General features: G+C 42.2%; 3 protein-coding genes across 4 annotated transcripts; 2 read left to right on the forward strand and 1 right to left on the reverse strand.

The window, feature by feature from the left end:
- The first annotated feature begins 16 nt into the window (after positions 1–16).
- On the forward strand, positions 17–1,948 carry sec22ba (SEC22 homolog B, vesicle trafficking protein a). Its single transcript, XM_071523245.1, has 5 exons — positions 17–202; positions 797–906; positions 1,072–1,232; positions 1,438–1,584; positions 1,791–1,948. The coding sequence occupies exons 1-5, from the start codon at positions 128–130 to the stop codon at positions 1,943–1,945; spliced, it is 648 nt and encodes a 215-aa protein (XP_071379346.1). The 5' UTR covers positions 17–127; the 3' UTR covers positions 1,946–1,948.
- Positions 1,949–1,958: 10 nt separating this feature from the next.
- On the reverse strand, positions 1,959–5,691 carry imp3 (IMP U3 small nucleolar ribonucleoprotein 3). Its single transcript, XM_071523246.1, has 7 exons — positions 5,465–5,691; positions 4,748–4,855; positions 4,434–4,508; positions 4,176–4,255; positions 3,923–3,974; positions 3,750–3,822; positions 1,959–3,535 (listed from the first exon to the last, which is right to left on the reverse strand). The coding sequence occupies exons 1-7, from the start codon at positions 5,599–5,601 to the stop codon at positions 3,509–3,511; spliced, it is 552 nt and encodes a 183-aa protein (XP_071379347.1). The 5' UTR covers positions 5,602–5,691; the 3' UTR covers positions 1,959–3,508.
- Positions 5,692–6,210: 519 nt separating this feature from the next.
- Positions 6,211–15,736, forward strand: slc35a3b (solute carrier family 35 member A3b). Of its 2 annotated transcripts, none has more exons than XM_071523244.1 (8): positions 6,211–6,380; positions 11,430–11,679; positions 12,049–12,203; positions 12,489–12,611; positions 13,420–13,594; positions 13,864–13,982; positions 14,435–14,568; positions 14,774–15,736. In XM_071523244.1, the coding sequence occupies exons 1-8, from the start codon at positions 6,339–6,341 to the stop codon at positions 14,862–14,864; spliced, it is 1,089 nt and encodes a 362-aa protein (XP_071379345.1). In that variant the 5' UTR covers positions 6,211–6,338; the 3' UTR covers positions 14,865–15,736. The 2 variants fall into 2 exon arrangements, with proteins under 2 accessions (XP_071379345.1, XP_071379344.1); XM_071523243.1 differs by lacking the exon at positions 6,211–6,380 and adding an exon at positions 8,683–8,864.
- Positions 15,737–16,583: the final 847 nt, after the last annotated feature.

Consider the following 16,583-nt stretch of genomic DNA (forward strand, 5'->3'; position numbering starts at 1 on the left):
CCATGGACTTCCGGCCAGCTCATTCGTCCTGCATCATCAAAGTTGACAGCTAACTCCTTAAATTTGTTAAGTGTGCCTTTTGAGCCCAAACCGACCGTGGACACCGCCGATATTTTTCACCGCCAACATGGTTATACTTACAATGATCGCTCGCGTGGCGGACGGACTGCCGCTTGCTGCGTCGATGCAGGAGGATGAACAGGTATGAATGAAAAGCTAGCCTGTCCATAGCCCCAATACTAGCCATTCTATTGGAGAGAACATCACACCAAACTCTATTCAAAAATCTTGCAATTTAATGATGGCTTGCTTATCGGCGAGGGTATACCTCCGAAAACATGACGTAAGACATTTTGTGAATCGTTACGGTCTACTGGTAAATTCGGCGTATAGATTATCCACCAAGCAGAATTCATTTGATTAAAATACACCCCTTAACATTAACACACCACTTAACATAACAAGATATCAATTTCGGATTTTGGTGGAAGAAGATTGTGAGAATAACAGAAGAAGCAAATCTAGAAGTTCAAATTAGGTTGAAATAGTTGTTGCTTGGTGGATTGGATAGCTACACGTCGAACTGAAGAGGAGATTAACTATTCGTAAAGGGAGTTTGGCGACCCGTCCTTTTAATACAATGGCACTTATTGGGATAGCTTGCCTGTCATTCAGACATGTATCTTGATATCTCTTTCTAAATACAGTATGTATTACTTTCTGAAACGTTCAACTTGAACTTTACATGCAGTATGGTAATTCCCAGTTCAAGCTGTAACATGCGTATCCTCATCAGTCAGGAAGAGACCTCCAGCAGTACCAGAATCAAGCCAAACAGCTGTGCCGTAAACTGAACGCCCAGAGTCCTAACCGCTGCACCCTGGAGGCCCGGGACATGGCCTTTCAGTAAGTGAACAGAAGACACAGAGTATTGATTATCTACTCCTCTGCCTTAACTATGTGTGTTTTATTCAGAGATACAGAGGGAAAAAAATCTCATCTCTCGCTCCATGGAATCAAAAGCGCATTCGTTCCTACTGTCAGTCATTGCATGGGTGTTTTTGTTTTCAGCTATCTGATAGAGCACGGTGTGTGCTACCTGACCCTGTGTGAGGCTGCATTTCCCAAGAAGATGGCTTTTGCGTACCTTGAGGACATCCAAACTGAGTTCCACGACCAGCATGGGAAGAGAGTGCCCACAGTATCAAGGCCCTACTCTTTCATCGAGTTTGGTAAGCAGATTTCTTCTCTTTTTCAGCACATTCAAGAAACATTAGAGCTCTTCTAAACACTGCAGAGGGAGCAGCCATCAAGTCGTTTCACCTGCTAATATATATATTGCATCAGACCATTCACATTAATCGATGAAAATTACAAGCAGAAACCATAATGGACAAAAACCTTGACTGAGCTTAAACCATACTTCCACTGTTCTAGACACGTACATCCAGAAGACAAAGAAGACATACATTGACAGCAGGGCCAGGAGGAACCTGGGCAGCATTAACACAGAGCTGCATGATGTGCAGAGAATTATGGTGGCCAACATTGAGGAAGTTCTGCAGCGTGGTGAAGCCCTTTCTGGTAAGTACACTAAAAAAAAAAAAAACGTCAGACACAGCCAGGTTTCCATCACAAAATAGATTCTACATCTCAAAGGCAATTCCTGTTATTAAATTTAAATAAACACTGATTGTCAATGCTGCCACGCGTATTTGCCAAACTGAATGTACATTTACTACCAAAGAAGTATCCAATTAATCTCAACTCTATACTTGTATTTCTTCCAGCTCTCGACACAAAAGCCAGCAATCTGTCCAGCCTGTCGAAGAAGTACCGCAGCGATGCCAAATACCTCAACACCCGCTCCACCTATGCCAAGGTGGCAGCCGGGGCAGTTTTCTTCATCACTCTCATCATTTATGTGCGTTTCTGGTGGCTCTGATGGACTCTGAAAAAAGGACTTTGAAAAAGGGGAAAAATTTGTCTGTTTCCCCTTTTAAAACCAAACATTTAAACTTGTCGCTTACATTTCAGTTTACAACACAGTACTTAAAGGGTGCCTTAAGGGGGTAATTTTCAGTTTGTCCATGTTAAAGAGTAAATGTTCTTTCTATGCTTTGTCCAGCTGTGAGTTATGCCATATATATATTATTCTGTGCCATAGATTTGTATAACCAGCCTTCTCTATGTATGAAAGCGAATACTGCCCTATCTACACGTCATGGTGAATGATGTGAGTTAACACAATCCTGTTTACTGGAACAATGAGAGGAGGGGCTTGACATGCTATCTGTTTACACAGTGGTAGAGGGGTTTCTTTCAAAGTTTCACCGTGAAGGAGAAACCATCTATCCATATGCAATGGTCTTAAAGTGTGAAAAGTCTTATTCTGTGGCAAAAAGTTGTTTATTGTTTACAAAGTGTACACAATTGTAAGAAAGTCTTCTTGGAAATAAGATTATATATTTACCAAATTCTCAGTGTCTGTATTACAAGTCTTTGACACAACAGTTATATTTCTGTCAATATCGCTTAACACTGACAGTCCCTCCCTTTAAAAAAACAAAACAAAAAAAAAACTCACTCACACACTCATGCACAAGCACTCTCCCTGTCACACATACAAACCCTATTCAGCCAGCTCATGTTCACACAAAGAACACATTATGTAGAGCGACAACATGGAGTTACAGGAGAAGCGACAGTCATACCTACACAAACCTGGGAGCCGCCCAGTACAACCAACTTCATGTTGGTGGCCTCCGAGAGGCTCTACTGGAAAAGCTGGGGAGGAAACCACTGAATCTGAATGTTCATGCAAAACTCTCCCAAGAGATGAGAGAGAAGAATTTGCTTGCACCTTGGTGGCCGTGCAAGAGTGGAGTAAAGAACGGAGTGCTGCCAGTAGAATGGACTCAAATGAGAAAGACACCTGGCATAAAGACTCAGCTGGATCTGTCAGACAAAACCCCACAGCCACTGTAGCAACACCACATTCTTCAAACTACTCTAAGCTCTGGAAACCAAGAAGGAATCCAGTGAGACAGACACTTCACACAAAGTTCTTTTACTGCTTCACTGACAAATCTACATTGTCAGTGGAGCAGATCTCAGCTGCACATTCTGATGGCATAAAAAAAAATAGGTGTTTTGCTTTTCAGCTTTGGGTGAATCGTTAATGTTTACAAATGTTGACTGTGCATCTACTAAATTACTATGATGTAATTACAAATTATTGGTGCAAGTAAAGTCTTGAATTGAGAGATACATACACTCCTTTATACCCTTTGCTCAAGAGAAACGTAAGTAGTAGTAGTTGAGGGTGGAGAGAGCAGTTCATATTTTCTTCACAGAATTTCCCAGTTGGTAGTGGATTCAAACTGGTGATCCTCCAGTAACAAGTTCACTTCTTCAGTCTTACATTGCTGCCACCCTTGAAAGAGAGCAGGGCTCATATTCCTGTCCCGCTCCCCAGGGTTGATGGATGGACCACAGGACAACAGATCTACACCACCAGATCAAAGTCGTCCCTCTGCAAAACAAAGACCAAGGCCATTTTTATGTAAATCAACATTAATAGGCAGAAGCAAGACAAAGAAAAATATGCTCAAGGGTGTGGGCGTGTTTATGGTAATGCAGCCAATTCAAATATCATACAGTCATTTGCTTTGAAACAAACTGCTATTACAATATATATCTACTACAACTATTACAGAATGTAATAGGAGGTTAAAAATACTACTCACCTCATCATTGTAATTCATGACATGCTGCTTGATCTTGGAGGAGTCCACCCAAGTGACAAAATCTTCCATATTTCTGGAAAAGAGTCAGACTTAAATGACAATATTTTGGGACTAGATTTAACACGTGGTTAAAAAGAAACTCAGATAAGACAAAACAAAATGCGGACACCAACCTTGTGACTAGAAACGCTGGGTCTGTGACGATCTCTGGGCCCACACGCACATCCGAGACAGAGTCAAGGACACTACTGCACAACATCTTTTCACCTTGGATACAGACAAAATCTAAACTGGTCGCTTAAAGGCAAACAGCAACTACATTCCACTCCCAAAGAAATGTGCAATATTAGTAAAAAAACCAAAACAAAAGAGATGCAGGCATACACTTGCACGCACACACACTAATGAAGTGCTGGCGAAGGATACGTCCCTGTTCGATGAAGGTGATGGCCATCTTCAGGTTCTGAGCCATACGAAGATTCAACATGATGCTGGGCAGCCGTCTCCTGAGGGAGACACACAGATGAAGATAGTAAATGGATGGTTGCATTCATGGATTAACTTGGATTCATGGATTAATTTAACTTTGTCTTGGTGTACCATTGGTTTGTGATCAATTTGGTGTCTACTGACTGAAATGGAGTGTGTTTGTGTTTTTGACGATCACGACATGGGATGATTTACCTGCAGAACGAAGAAGCTGTGACTTTATCTGTGAGGGACAGGTTCTGTTTGGTGGGGATCAGACCAATGCTGTACCTTAGAGAGGAAACAATCAAAATGTCAGTTTTAATATCAGTGTGACGTCAGCACATACAAACAGTTGAGGGTTTAGAATGAGTTGTCATTTTAACACAGATAAAACAGGGCCACTATACTGTCCACAACCATATAAAATCCAGTGTGTGTCCACAGATGTTGAAACCAGCACATCCTCGGCTGATCACACCACATAAAGGCTAAAAACCAGGTAAACAAGGCCATGCTGCAGCACTCACAGCTTCTCCAGCAGGTGATGTGTGCTTTGTCCTCTGAAGCCATCTTTCTCATCCAGGTCACGGATTTTCTGGGCCAGATCTCTGATGTTGCGGCTCAGCTTGTTGTACCTGAGGCATCGGTGCAAAGAAATGCTATTAGCACTGACACACTAAAAAGCCACACAGACATGTATCCTCTGGTCAGCTGATATCCTCTTATTGACTAGTATACGTAAGGCAGTATGGGAAAGGTTAAACAACACATTGAAAAGGAACAGATTTTTAACATTACAAAGGCCAAACCACTGGTGATGATGGCTGTTTTGAATTTTCAAAGTGACATATTTCAGGTTTCTGAATGTCCCTCCATGACTTTTTCCAGACCAACTTTCTTTACAAAGCTGTGTCAGTTTCAAAGTCACACAGAGAAATAGTAGTTATAATATAGCAACAGTTCATATTCCCCCCCTTTAAATTGTTGTTGGCCTTCAACTAGGCCCCCCAAATCCACTGGCCTTTAGTGTTCATTAGCTCGTGTTAGCTGATTTTAGACAACAGCTAGCTAGTATCCTTAGCTGCTAAGACAAGATGGGAACTGAATTTGTAACCAAAACTCGAAATGAGAACGTTAAAAATTCTTTATCGGTAACCAGGTTACCATCTCCACGGCTGAAACACTGACAACGACAACTAAATACTGATGGTGGTCAACAGTGGCCACTAAACGCTGTTGCTCACTTGGTGTAGTCCTCCCTCCTCTCGATGCGAAACCTCCGCAGCACTTTAACCTCGTGCAGGTTGTTGTCCACCTCCCAGTTGATGAAGTCGACCTTCTTCAACAGCTTCTGCTCGTGAAATTTCAATTTACGAACCATTTTGGCACCGTTTAGCCCGCAAGATAAACCCAATCTATTCACAAGACCCCCTGCTTCCCATGCAGACTACGGGGGAAGGACAGGAACACGTGTGCTTCTTCTTCGTCGACAGTTTCATGCTGACTATCAAGTCAACGGTGGATGCAACGCCATCTATCGCACTTCAATAGTAAACATTCCCATTCCGCTCCTGTATCTCTTCACCTTTAATATAATCATGCAGTTAATCATTTGAACCACAGCGGTATTGTTTGATCACAAATTTATAATATTTACATCTCCTTGTTCCACTAAAGAAAAATCACTATAATATTCTTATAGGGGCTTGAGTTTATAGCGACCTTATCGTAGTTTATGATAGGTTATTTATTTTTTTATTTTTTTATCTCCCATGGTATCAATACAGTATTCTTATAGTATTTAAGTTTTGGTGTGTTAATTGTAATATATTCTAAAATTTCTTCACATCTTGGAAATAGTGCAATATATATTTCTCCAGCAGGTGTCACCAAAGCCGTGGAGGACGTGGTCCATAAAGGTCGATTCACTCAGGACAGAGGCTGAAGCTCCAGACCGCGTCCCGAGTTCAGACCATACAGGTTCAGACTCAAGATAAAACTCACCGATCCGCGACCGGTGAGTGACTTTTTTGTCTCTTGGCCGTAAGGTAAAGTCGAAAACCTTATGAGTTGCTTGAGTAGAGAGAAGAGCCAAACAGGGCGAAGACTATCCAGCGAATGAGTGTCCGGACAGTGTCAGCCCAGATCCACATCCTGCAGGTAAACTCTGATTTATTAGACATTTTCATCTGTCGAGTGGGCGCCTTTGGTTCCTCTTGGGGCATGGAGGGGGGAAGTTAGGTTTGCAATGTGTTTACAAGAGAGAGGTGAGGTCTTGTGAATTATCTAACGTTAAGAAACCTGATATAGATAAGCCTGCAAGTTATGTGCAACTTAAATATGTAGCATTTTAGGGGTAGCTCTTGCTGCATTTTGTCTCCTATAGGTTGTCATATTGTTAAAACCACTTCATAGGGAGTTTGCTCAAATGCTGTCTTAGTATCAATAGGTGACAGCAGCCTACAAATATGAGTTATAGTTATTTAGAGGATAATTAAACTGTGTGGGCTTTTATGAGAAACACTGTTGCTGTCACTCACTCATTCATTCATTCATTCATTCATTCAATCATTCATTAATTCAGTCACTCACTCACTCACTGACTCTTACTCTCAGTGTTGTTTAGGCTGGTTCCTGACGGATCCACATCCTGAACCTTTGTGACGCAACATAAGTTCAATATTTGCTGTTCAAGTCAACTCCCACTAAAACAAATCTAGTTATCCTGGTGATGATTGCCAAATCAGCTCTTGTTTCACTACAAAGATCCGCTAGTCCACAGCATCAGCTGTTTGCTGGATGAACATATGGTTGGATTTATGAGATTGCTGGCTCTATCCGTACGATATGCAGTCGTGGCACACTCCCTAAATGATCTGAGTGTGTTTCAAAGTGTAAGACATAGGCCTGCTTTTCTGACCTGTTTTTTCTCACTAGTCTTGTGTTACCTGACCTAGGCTCAGCTCTCAGATTGAGAGCTGTCCTAAATATCCTAGAGGTGGAGCACAAGGTGTGGGAAAGCCCACCCCTCAGTTGGCCCATAGATAGGCCTGTCTGTCATTTGAGCTGGGCTAGATCACTGTCATCCTCCTGATCTAATGATTTGGCAAAGTGAAAGGCAATGCTCTCATGCTGTGCTATTACATCTGCACCCTTCTCATTAGGAGTGTCTTGATGTGTAGTGTAAGGGTGACGTCCCGTTGCTGTGGCAGCACATGTGCCTCTGCTGATGCCAAACCCAGTCCAGTCTGCCTAGGAGTGGCGCGTGGGACATTTCCTCTCGCTCCTCCAAAGCAATGCACTGAGCACTGGAAAGTGAAGGGCTTCTTTAGGATTTGAACTGTAGGGAGGCTCGGTTCTCTGTAGGGTGGAGGCTTGGGTATATTCCCACATTTCCTTCTTTCTTTGGCTTTAAATGCTTATTGCTAAGAGTGTATGGGTGATATAGACACACTTTAAAAGGACTGTGACTTCTCAGAGGGACACACTTGTTCTCATACTGCCCAATCCTTTCTTTGAGACATTTTATTTTTTGCATTTCTAAGTAAGAATAAATCACAGTTAGCAGTTTGTTTTTTTTAGCAAATATTGTATTAGGCTATTATTGTTATTATTATTAGTAGTAATAGTAGTAATAGTAGTAGTAGTAGTAGTAGTAGTAGTGGTAGTGGTAGTAGTAGTGGTAGTAGTGGTAGTAGTGGTAGTAGTAGTGGTAGTAGTGGTAGTAGTAGTAGTAGTACTCTGGTACACCAAATCATCTCCATGAACTTAAAGGTCACTACAGGTCTATATTACATGAGTTTACATACTAGTCAAATGGCACCACTTAGGTTGTGAATCACAGTTTGCTGATCACATTTCCTCAGGCAGGTTGTTCCAAAGGGGCCCCAGGGGCCCTGACTGTAAATGCTGATTGTAAATCCTTTTGTCTTTAATATAGATTTTGTAGCAGTGAAAATTGCTTTATCAGTAGATTTAAGTCTCTGGATCTGTTAAAATCTCCTCAATATAAACTGGGGCCAATACAGTTATTGCTTTAAAGGTTAACAGTAAAATCTATTTATAAAAGCAATCCATGAAATCAGTTCTATGAAGACTACTTGGATTTGTGAGCAAATAGCCTACAGCTGTGTATCATCAGCATAGCACTGAAAAGAAGTATGTTGACAAAATACATGAGGGAATGTAGAGATAGTGATCAAATAAGAGCAATACAGTATAGTATGATACGTCTGTTATATGCTGATTTAGTTCAAACTTTTTCAGGATGTTGGAGGACACCATGGGCCCCCTATTGGCCAACAGAACTCTAGCTTTTCCATTTCTCCCTTTTCCTCAGGCATGAACTGAGATCCACCCATACTGGTTATCTTCTGGTCATTGTCATCAGCATGTGACGTAGTCCACGATTGGCACAGCTTTCAGGAAAACTGGTTTGTGCAGAGTTTGAGATACAATCAAACCGGTTTTTAGTGCTTGATAGTGCCATGGCTTTAGTGCCATGGTCATAACAGATGAGCTCGGGAAACCTGCGATTCCTTTTTCCACATAATTGGAGCTAAGATCAAAATGTCTCAAGAAGACCCGCAGCCAGATATGAGCCCACATGAGGGAGCCACGGAGGAAGCCACTCCTGACATTAAGGTACACCTAAAATATTTCTGTTGGGCGTATGGAACTGGAAGTGTCAGATGGTATGAATGTGGCATTATATTAGCAAGTGCCATACAACGCTGTAATGCTCCGAGCTGACGGATTTCACAACTTATGAGCGATAGTTGGGCAACAAACTGCAGGGTTGCTGTGTAAGAAGGTAAATCAGTAGCCAAACATCTGAGAACAGCTGTAGAAATGTGAAAATATGTCGTCACTATTCAATATTCAAATGTTCATATTCTGTAAACGTGTGCAGTGATCCCTGGAGGTCATTTTCCAGCAACATAGCCCTCTTCTTCCCCCCTATTCATACTGGGCTATTTAAACTGCAGGCCAATGTGTTATTTGTTTGGATCATATCGCAGAATGTCCTTTGGTTCACAGTTTCTGACACGTCAGTGACTTGAAAAGGATGCATAGATATTTTGCTTTTCTTAATTTTCTTCTGTAAATGAAAGCTGATTTTGTCTTTCTTTTTCAAAGGGTGGGTTCATGGCTACTTTTCAGTGCCATTCCCCCCCCCACACACACACACACATTAACTCACACAGACAGAGGGGGATTGTGCGGCCATGCCCCACTGCACAGAGCCACCAGAGGGGCTGCATAAGGAGGCCAGTGTGTTGAACACACACCACACCTCTGTTCTGTCATCGCTACCTTGGCCTTCATGGCTTGTTGTACATCCCCTCTTTACAATAGTAGGATTTATACAGCAGGAATTATACGGCTGTTTTATGAGACAGCTCAGTGGACTTTGTCCCTCAGGTTCAGTAAAACTGGAATTCTGTCCAATTTCGTCAGTGCCTTCACTGCACGTTATTGTCACCATTCGTTCTTATGCTTGAAATTAGAGAAACATGCAGAAAGGGTAAGAAGGAAATGCAAACTAAAAGAAACTGCTGCAAATCACAGTATTGTGGTCGGCTGTGTTGGAGGCACACAGTGACACAATGATTCTGTTCAAATATTAATGGTGGTACAGAGGACTGGAGTAAGCTGGTAGAGGTGGTGGGAGGGGAGCAACGGCCATATGCAAACAATCCACCAAAGCCAGTCCTAGTCATGAGTATCCTCACATCTTCCAGAGGCCTTGTAAAAACCAGGGAAGGTCCCACGTCACTTCCTCCTGCTGCTGTGACAGGAGGAGGCGGCTACCAGCAGACCTCTGCTTTTACAACCTAGGAGCAGCATTACCCCAGCAGTCTGGTATGGTGTGCCTGTTTAAACATTTTGCTTTGCGTGTTGGAGGATTCTGTTGATTTTCGGGGCGGAGTGGACGAGGTGGCGAAGGAAAGTGGTAGCAGCTAAGGTGATAAGATGCTTTGATAAGGGGAAAGAAATGCCACAGAGCACAGAGTGAATGATAACTGTTTTTGCGAAATAGCCTTCTGTACCTTGGAGTTATGAGATGGCTAATAATTGTCGTACTACTAATAACCTACCCATTAATGCATAACAGGCTGTGTACTTTCTTGACTTGTTTTAGCTCATGGTAAATAGATTAGGCAAACACAAGGATGGTGGCTTCTGAAGAAAAAACCTTTGATTTTGGTGAAAATGGCCTGTGAATGTTCAAATTGAGACATGACATGATAAAATGTGTGTGCATTATGAAAGTGCAAAATACATTATTAAATAAGTGATAGACATAATCAGATGTGACTAAAAAGCAAATGTCCTTGTTCCAAAGTAGCACTTAATTTCAATATCCCAACATTAGAGACCCCAACATATCGATGACCTGATCATATGCTGAGCTGAGCATATTGTCACACTCATTACAGTCACTACTAGGACTATGGTTTTAATCAAATATTAATTCAGTTCAGCTTTTGCAGCCAGGTGCATAAGAACAAGCATAAAAACATATGAATGTAAACACACAAAAGTATGTAAAACATAGCAAAAGACACAAAAATCATGAATTAAGATCTTCATCTAGCATCAAAATAAACCACAATAACCATGTCCTAACTGTCGGACAAAAAATACATTACATTACTGTAAGCAGTTAAGCAATTTAATGGTACGTACATAAGAGTTCCTCCAGCTTCCTGGGAAAGAGTAGTTGTTGCTAACCTTTTTTGCATAATGCAAATTATTATTAGTGTTATTATTATTGGTCCAGTCTTTATTCTGTGTCTGCTGCTGTCCCTGGACTGCAAAGTGGTCCCAGGAATGTTCAACACATGCAGCCTCAGGCTAGATCTTTTAGCTTTACTACTCTTTAACTACCTTTAACCACCTACTAGCATTCCAGATGGCTGTGCATTCACTCTCTCCTCTCTTGAACTCTTCAGCCTCCTCCCTCTCTGTGCAATTTACCACCTCACTCTCTTTTCCAATATTGCCACAACTGTCACTCTCCAGTATTCTCATTTTCTGGTGCTGCTCTGTCTCTCATGCTCCGTTCATCAATTGTTTTTCATATTTCGATTGATTTCCTCAGAGACGTCAAAGCACAGCGTTGCACTGTAACAAAGCCTTTGCTCTCTTTTGTCTCGCCACTTCTAACCGTGTGTCTTTTTTTTCTGTCCGTCCGTCCTGAAGGCCCCCTTATTGTCCTCTGACTCCAAGGAGGCGTCATCGTACGCAGCCGCCATGTCTTCCTCCCACTCCCCGAGGCTGAAGTACATGTCTCTGGGGGTGCTGGTGCTGCAGACCACCTCCCTGGTGCTCACCATGCGCTACTCCCGCACCCTGAAGGAAGATGGGCCCCGCTACCTGGCCTCCTCCGCCGTGGTGTTGGCCGAGGTGCTCAAGATCCTCGCCTGCACCCTGCTCGTCTTCAGAGAGCAGAGTGAGTAGTGCGGGTGGGGTAGGTGAGAGTGTGTGTTGGTGTGGGGGGGGTAAGGGGATGGGGTCTCTCTCTCTCTCTCTCTCTCTCTCTCTCTCTCCCTCTCTCTCTCTCTCTCTCTCTCTCTCTCTCTCTCTCTCTTTCTCTCTCTCTCTCTCTCTTTTCCCTCAGTCAGTTTCCAAGTGTAGATTTGGCACTAATGGGTACAACTTCTCATATAAATGTTACTCCATCTTCTGGATGCCAGGTCCAGTCTCTCTCTCTCTCTTTCTCTCTCTCTCTCTCTCTCTCTCTCTCTCCCTCTCTCTCTCTCTCCTCCTTTACTCCATGGGTGGTCCCTAAGTTCCCCTCCCTCCCTTGTCTCCCTGCCAGATCTCAATGTGCGAGCGTTGCACCGGCTCTTGAAGGAGGAGATTGTGAACAAGCCCATGGAGACCATGAAGCTGGCCATTCCTGCAGGGATCTACACACTGCAGAACAATCTGCTCTATGTTGCCTTATCCAACCTGGACGCAGCCACCTATCAGGTTATACTTGAATATGCTGATTGTGGGTGTGGCTGAGGCACAGCAGCACATAAAGGCACAAACATGACATTATTACATTCAAACACACTCCCACTGTAACTGCCAGCACTGGTTAGTAGACACAAAAAATGTGTGTGTACACAAGTATAAAAGGTATGAAGGGCAAACCACTTCTTATACTGTAGCATCACTGATGGTTCCCCTCTCATTTGCATATCCTACATGTGTACTTCCTGTTTGTGTGTTCTCTGTCTGAGTGGTGTGTGTGTCCTGTGTGGCATGCAGGTGACGTACCAGCTGAAGATCCTCACCACTGCGCTGTTCTCCGTCTCCATGCTGGGGAGGAGGCTGGGCTTCTACCAGTGGCTCTCCCTGCTCATCCTCATGGCCGGAGTGGCTCTAGTGCAGGTAGCAGACTCTGCAAGCCTGAAGCCACAGCGCTCCTCTGTTTACACATGCTGCAATGGAAAGTCCCAGTGCAGATTACAGATACGGAAACGTGTAGCTGGTGTGTGATTTCTCAGAGCAAGATTAGTATAGTAAACTAAAACTAAGAAAAAAACTAGGTGTTAAAATCATCGTGGTGAACTGAAATAAAAATAAACACGAGACTGTGAAAAAACTAAAACTGAACTAAAGCAGTCTTTTCTAACTAAAATAAAATAAAAAATATATGTGAAATGTTTTTAGCTTTCATTTTTTTGTTTATGTGCAGGGTAAAAAAGAGAATTAAGTTTATGGGGAGAATTTTTGACTTTTTTTTTACTGAATTCTAATTAAAAATGTAAATTTAAATTTAAACTTAAATACATTTTAAGAAGAATTCATGGTTTGTTGTTTGTATCAATACCTGTTGCAAATACCTGTACTCAACTTCTATCATACATTCAAAAAATACTGCCCTTACCAAAAATACTGAAACTACTTAAACTAAAACTACTGAAGCAACAATGAAAACTAACCTAAACTGAAATTCAAATAAAAATTGATATATGAAAATAGAAACTATTGACAAATCCCAAACTATGATAACACTGTTTAGGAAGTTGTTGTTTCTGAATGTATGGATGTACTATACTGTACTGGATATATATTTATTCGCCCCTCAGTATTTTATTTAGTCGTACATTCAGAGTTCTTCGACTCATACCTGGCTGTATGTTGTGCCCCCCTCCTAGCCCTGTGTGTTTAGCCCTGTGTGTTTTAATATCCGCAGTGGCCCACAGAGTCTGTGGACGGGCCGGAGCAGAAGCCGCTGTCTGCAGGCTCCCAGCTCGTGGGGCTGATGGCTGTGCTGGCAGCCTGCGTCTCCAGCGGCTTTGCTGGGGTTTACTTCGAGAAGATCCTCAAGGAGACGAAACAGAGCGTGTGGGTCCGCAACATACAGCTAGGTGAGACACAGTGTGGTGTGTGTGGTGTGTGTGGTGTTGGTATGTGTGTGTAATATGGTGTGGAGTGGTACAGCTGTGTCACTGTGGTGTGTGTGGCTCATTTGCTTGCTTCTTTACCCTAAGTCAGATAGCTCAGTCTCCCATTGACTGATAATAGGTTGCTTCACATTATTTGTTCCAACAAAAATATGCCAGAACACGCAATACAAAAATCTCTTAAATGCCAAATCCCACCTCTCTGACTCCCTCTTTCTCTGTCTCTCTTCCAGGTTTATTTAGCTTTGTGATTGGCTTAATAGGAATGTTAGTGTATGACGGGCAGAAGGTGAGAGAGTCTGGAATGTTCCAGGGCTACAACAGCATCACCTGCACAGTCGTGGTCCTACAGGTGTGAGACATTCATCACTGTGTTTCTCTTCACTCTCACTTAATATTAATTTACAGATGTATTTGTGACAATGCTATAGAAATGCTTTCATGTGTGTGGTTGCACAGCAAAAAATCTTCATCTTAACAAGTCATTTAGTCTATCATTGAGTCCTAAAATCGTAATTTTCTTAAAATAAGTGAAAAAATCTGCCAATAGGGTTAGATCATTTCACTCGTTTCCAATACAAATCATCTTGTTTCAACTTGTTTCTTGTTTGTAGAATCAAATGTCATTTTAAGATAAGATCTTAAGGCTGAATATGAGACTAAATGACTTGTTAAGATGGACTTTTTTTGCAGTGTGTATGTGTGTCTGGTTGTGCTTGTGTGTTTGTATCTGTGTTTTCACAAGAATTAAGTCCATAATACATTCAAACTCTGTGTTTTGTGCTCTCTGTTGTGTGTTTGCAGGCTCTGGGTGGGTTGGTCGTTGCAGCCGTCATCAAATATGCAGACAACATCCTCAAAGGATTTGCCACCTCTGTGTCAATTATCATGTCCACACTTGTTTCTTATTTCTTGCTGGAGGACTTTAACCCCACCAGGTAAATACATGCATGCTCACGCACGCACACCCACACAATCTGACTGCCTACCCTTGTTTTTTGCTTTACAAATAATGAATCAGAAAAGATATTACATCCTGGTTTTTACATGAAATGGAGACTACAAATGGTCTTAAACTAACCTAATTCATTCCTCTTTCCTTCCTCTGTCTCTTTTTCCTCCTTCCCTCTGCCTATCCATCAGTGTATTCTTCATAGGGGCAATGCTGGTCATTGCTGCCACATTTCTCTACAGCTACGAGCGCAAACCTGCCACTGGTGCCGTCAAAGTATAGATGAGAGACACTGAGAGAACTTCACTACCTACCTACTACTACAGTAGAAACCCGAGACAGACAGAGCAGGAGTCCATGAACTACGAAAGCACTGGACTCAAAATTAAAAAATAGAGAAAAGGTGGAAGTGGTAAGATTTATTGCCAAAAAACCATAGGAATACCGTTGGAGACTGTTGTTACTCAGGGGGAACGCAGACTGGCTGAGCCCATCGCTCTTCTGGAACAACGCAGCTGCTGATTTGCACAAAAGATGGGGGTCAAAAATGTGAGAGGAACATTTGCTACTTATTTTTTTTTAGGCTTTTCTCAAATCAGAGTGGGTGACAGGGGTGTAGTGGCGCTTAATTTCCATGCTCACACACATTGTTGCAGTAATACGAACATATTGTATGTTGGTTTTAATCAATGAGTTAAATCCTAGAACTTTAAGGACAATTTAAAGGGACTAAGAAGAAACCATGGATGAAACCAAGACCTCACTGCCAGTTGGAAAATGCTATTTTTATAGTTTTATATATTTAACCATATATTTATGTATTGTGGGATAGGGGAAAGAGGTGTGTTTTAAAAGTGTGTATGAAAGGGTTCTGATGATATTCAAAGCAGCTCCCTGCATCTTTGATGGAGCGTTCCCTCTAGTGGTGGAACGGGGAGCAACTCATTTGCTGCAAAGAGGAGGGGTTACTTCTGTTCAGAGATGCTGAATGTCCTTTTTTACATGAGATGAGATGGGATGCGAGTGCTTTGACCTTGCTGCTTATAGTCTGAGCATTAATATCAAACGCACACATTCAACTGTTATTTAAATGGAGAAAATGTCTTTTTATAAAAGAACAAAAAAATAAATTGGTGTCTGTTATGTTCAAAGAACTAGCTCTGCCTCGGTCTTTCTTCTTACTTCAAAGTGAAATAAATGGATACACTGGAGCCATAAACACACACACACATGCACACACGCACACACACACACGCTGAGGCACACCCATGAATATTTTGATTCAGCTGTTTTTTTGGTTCTAGTTGCAGTGCGCTCGGAAAAACCAAACCAGTCTCTATAGCAACAGATGGCTGAATGGGCTTGGGTGCATTGACAAAGGTAGATAAGCTGAATAAATATAACCCATTTCAACTTCTTTGGGTATTTTACATGGTAGTAACGGCCATTTTTATTCAAGAATAACCCCGACATATAAAGACAGACTTAAGGCAGATGAAGGAAAAGTCATCTTTCTTATTTTGCTCATTTTTCCTCCTGTCTTTTTTGTCGACACAGTCACACCCAGATCTTTGCATAGTTATGGAGACTCGGAGCAATAGGAGTATTTTGGGATGGAGCTATGTGATGAGGTGGACAGACAGGGGAGAAAAAGAGCAGGCAGATGGGAAGGTGAGGCCTGAACCTGGAGAGAGGCACAGATGGAGGATGAGTCATGTGACTTGTGTGTGGAGTGGCAGGCAGGGACTTGGAAAGGGACCAGGAAGAGGAAGAGCCACTGGACAGACTGAGCTACGACACAGGAATGCCTTATTCTGTGCTTCTCTACAGAAAGCTTGCCATGGCCCTATCCCTAACTGATAAACAAAATCAATACTGTGAGGAGATACTATGGTATGACCCAATTCTAACCTGATATACACACCGTCAATAAATTGTGGCACTGCTCCAGATCAGTCAGGTCCAACCCCCGCACTAAAGAATCTATCAAGAATAGATTTG

Source organism: Centroberyx affinis, unplaced genomic scaffold (assembly GCF_046629955.1).
Source record: "Centroberyx affinis isolate AG114_WGS23_722 - 3 ecotype Tasmania unplaced genomic scaffold, CSIRO-AGI_Caff_v1 ptg001078l_1, whole genome shotgun sequence".
Classification (NCBI taxonomy): domain Eukaryota; kingdom Metazoa; phylum Chordata; class Actinopteri; order Beryciformes; family Berycidae; genus Centroberyx; species Centroberyx affinis.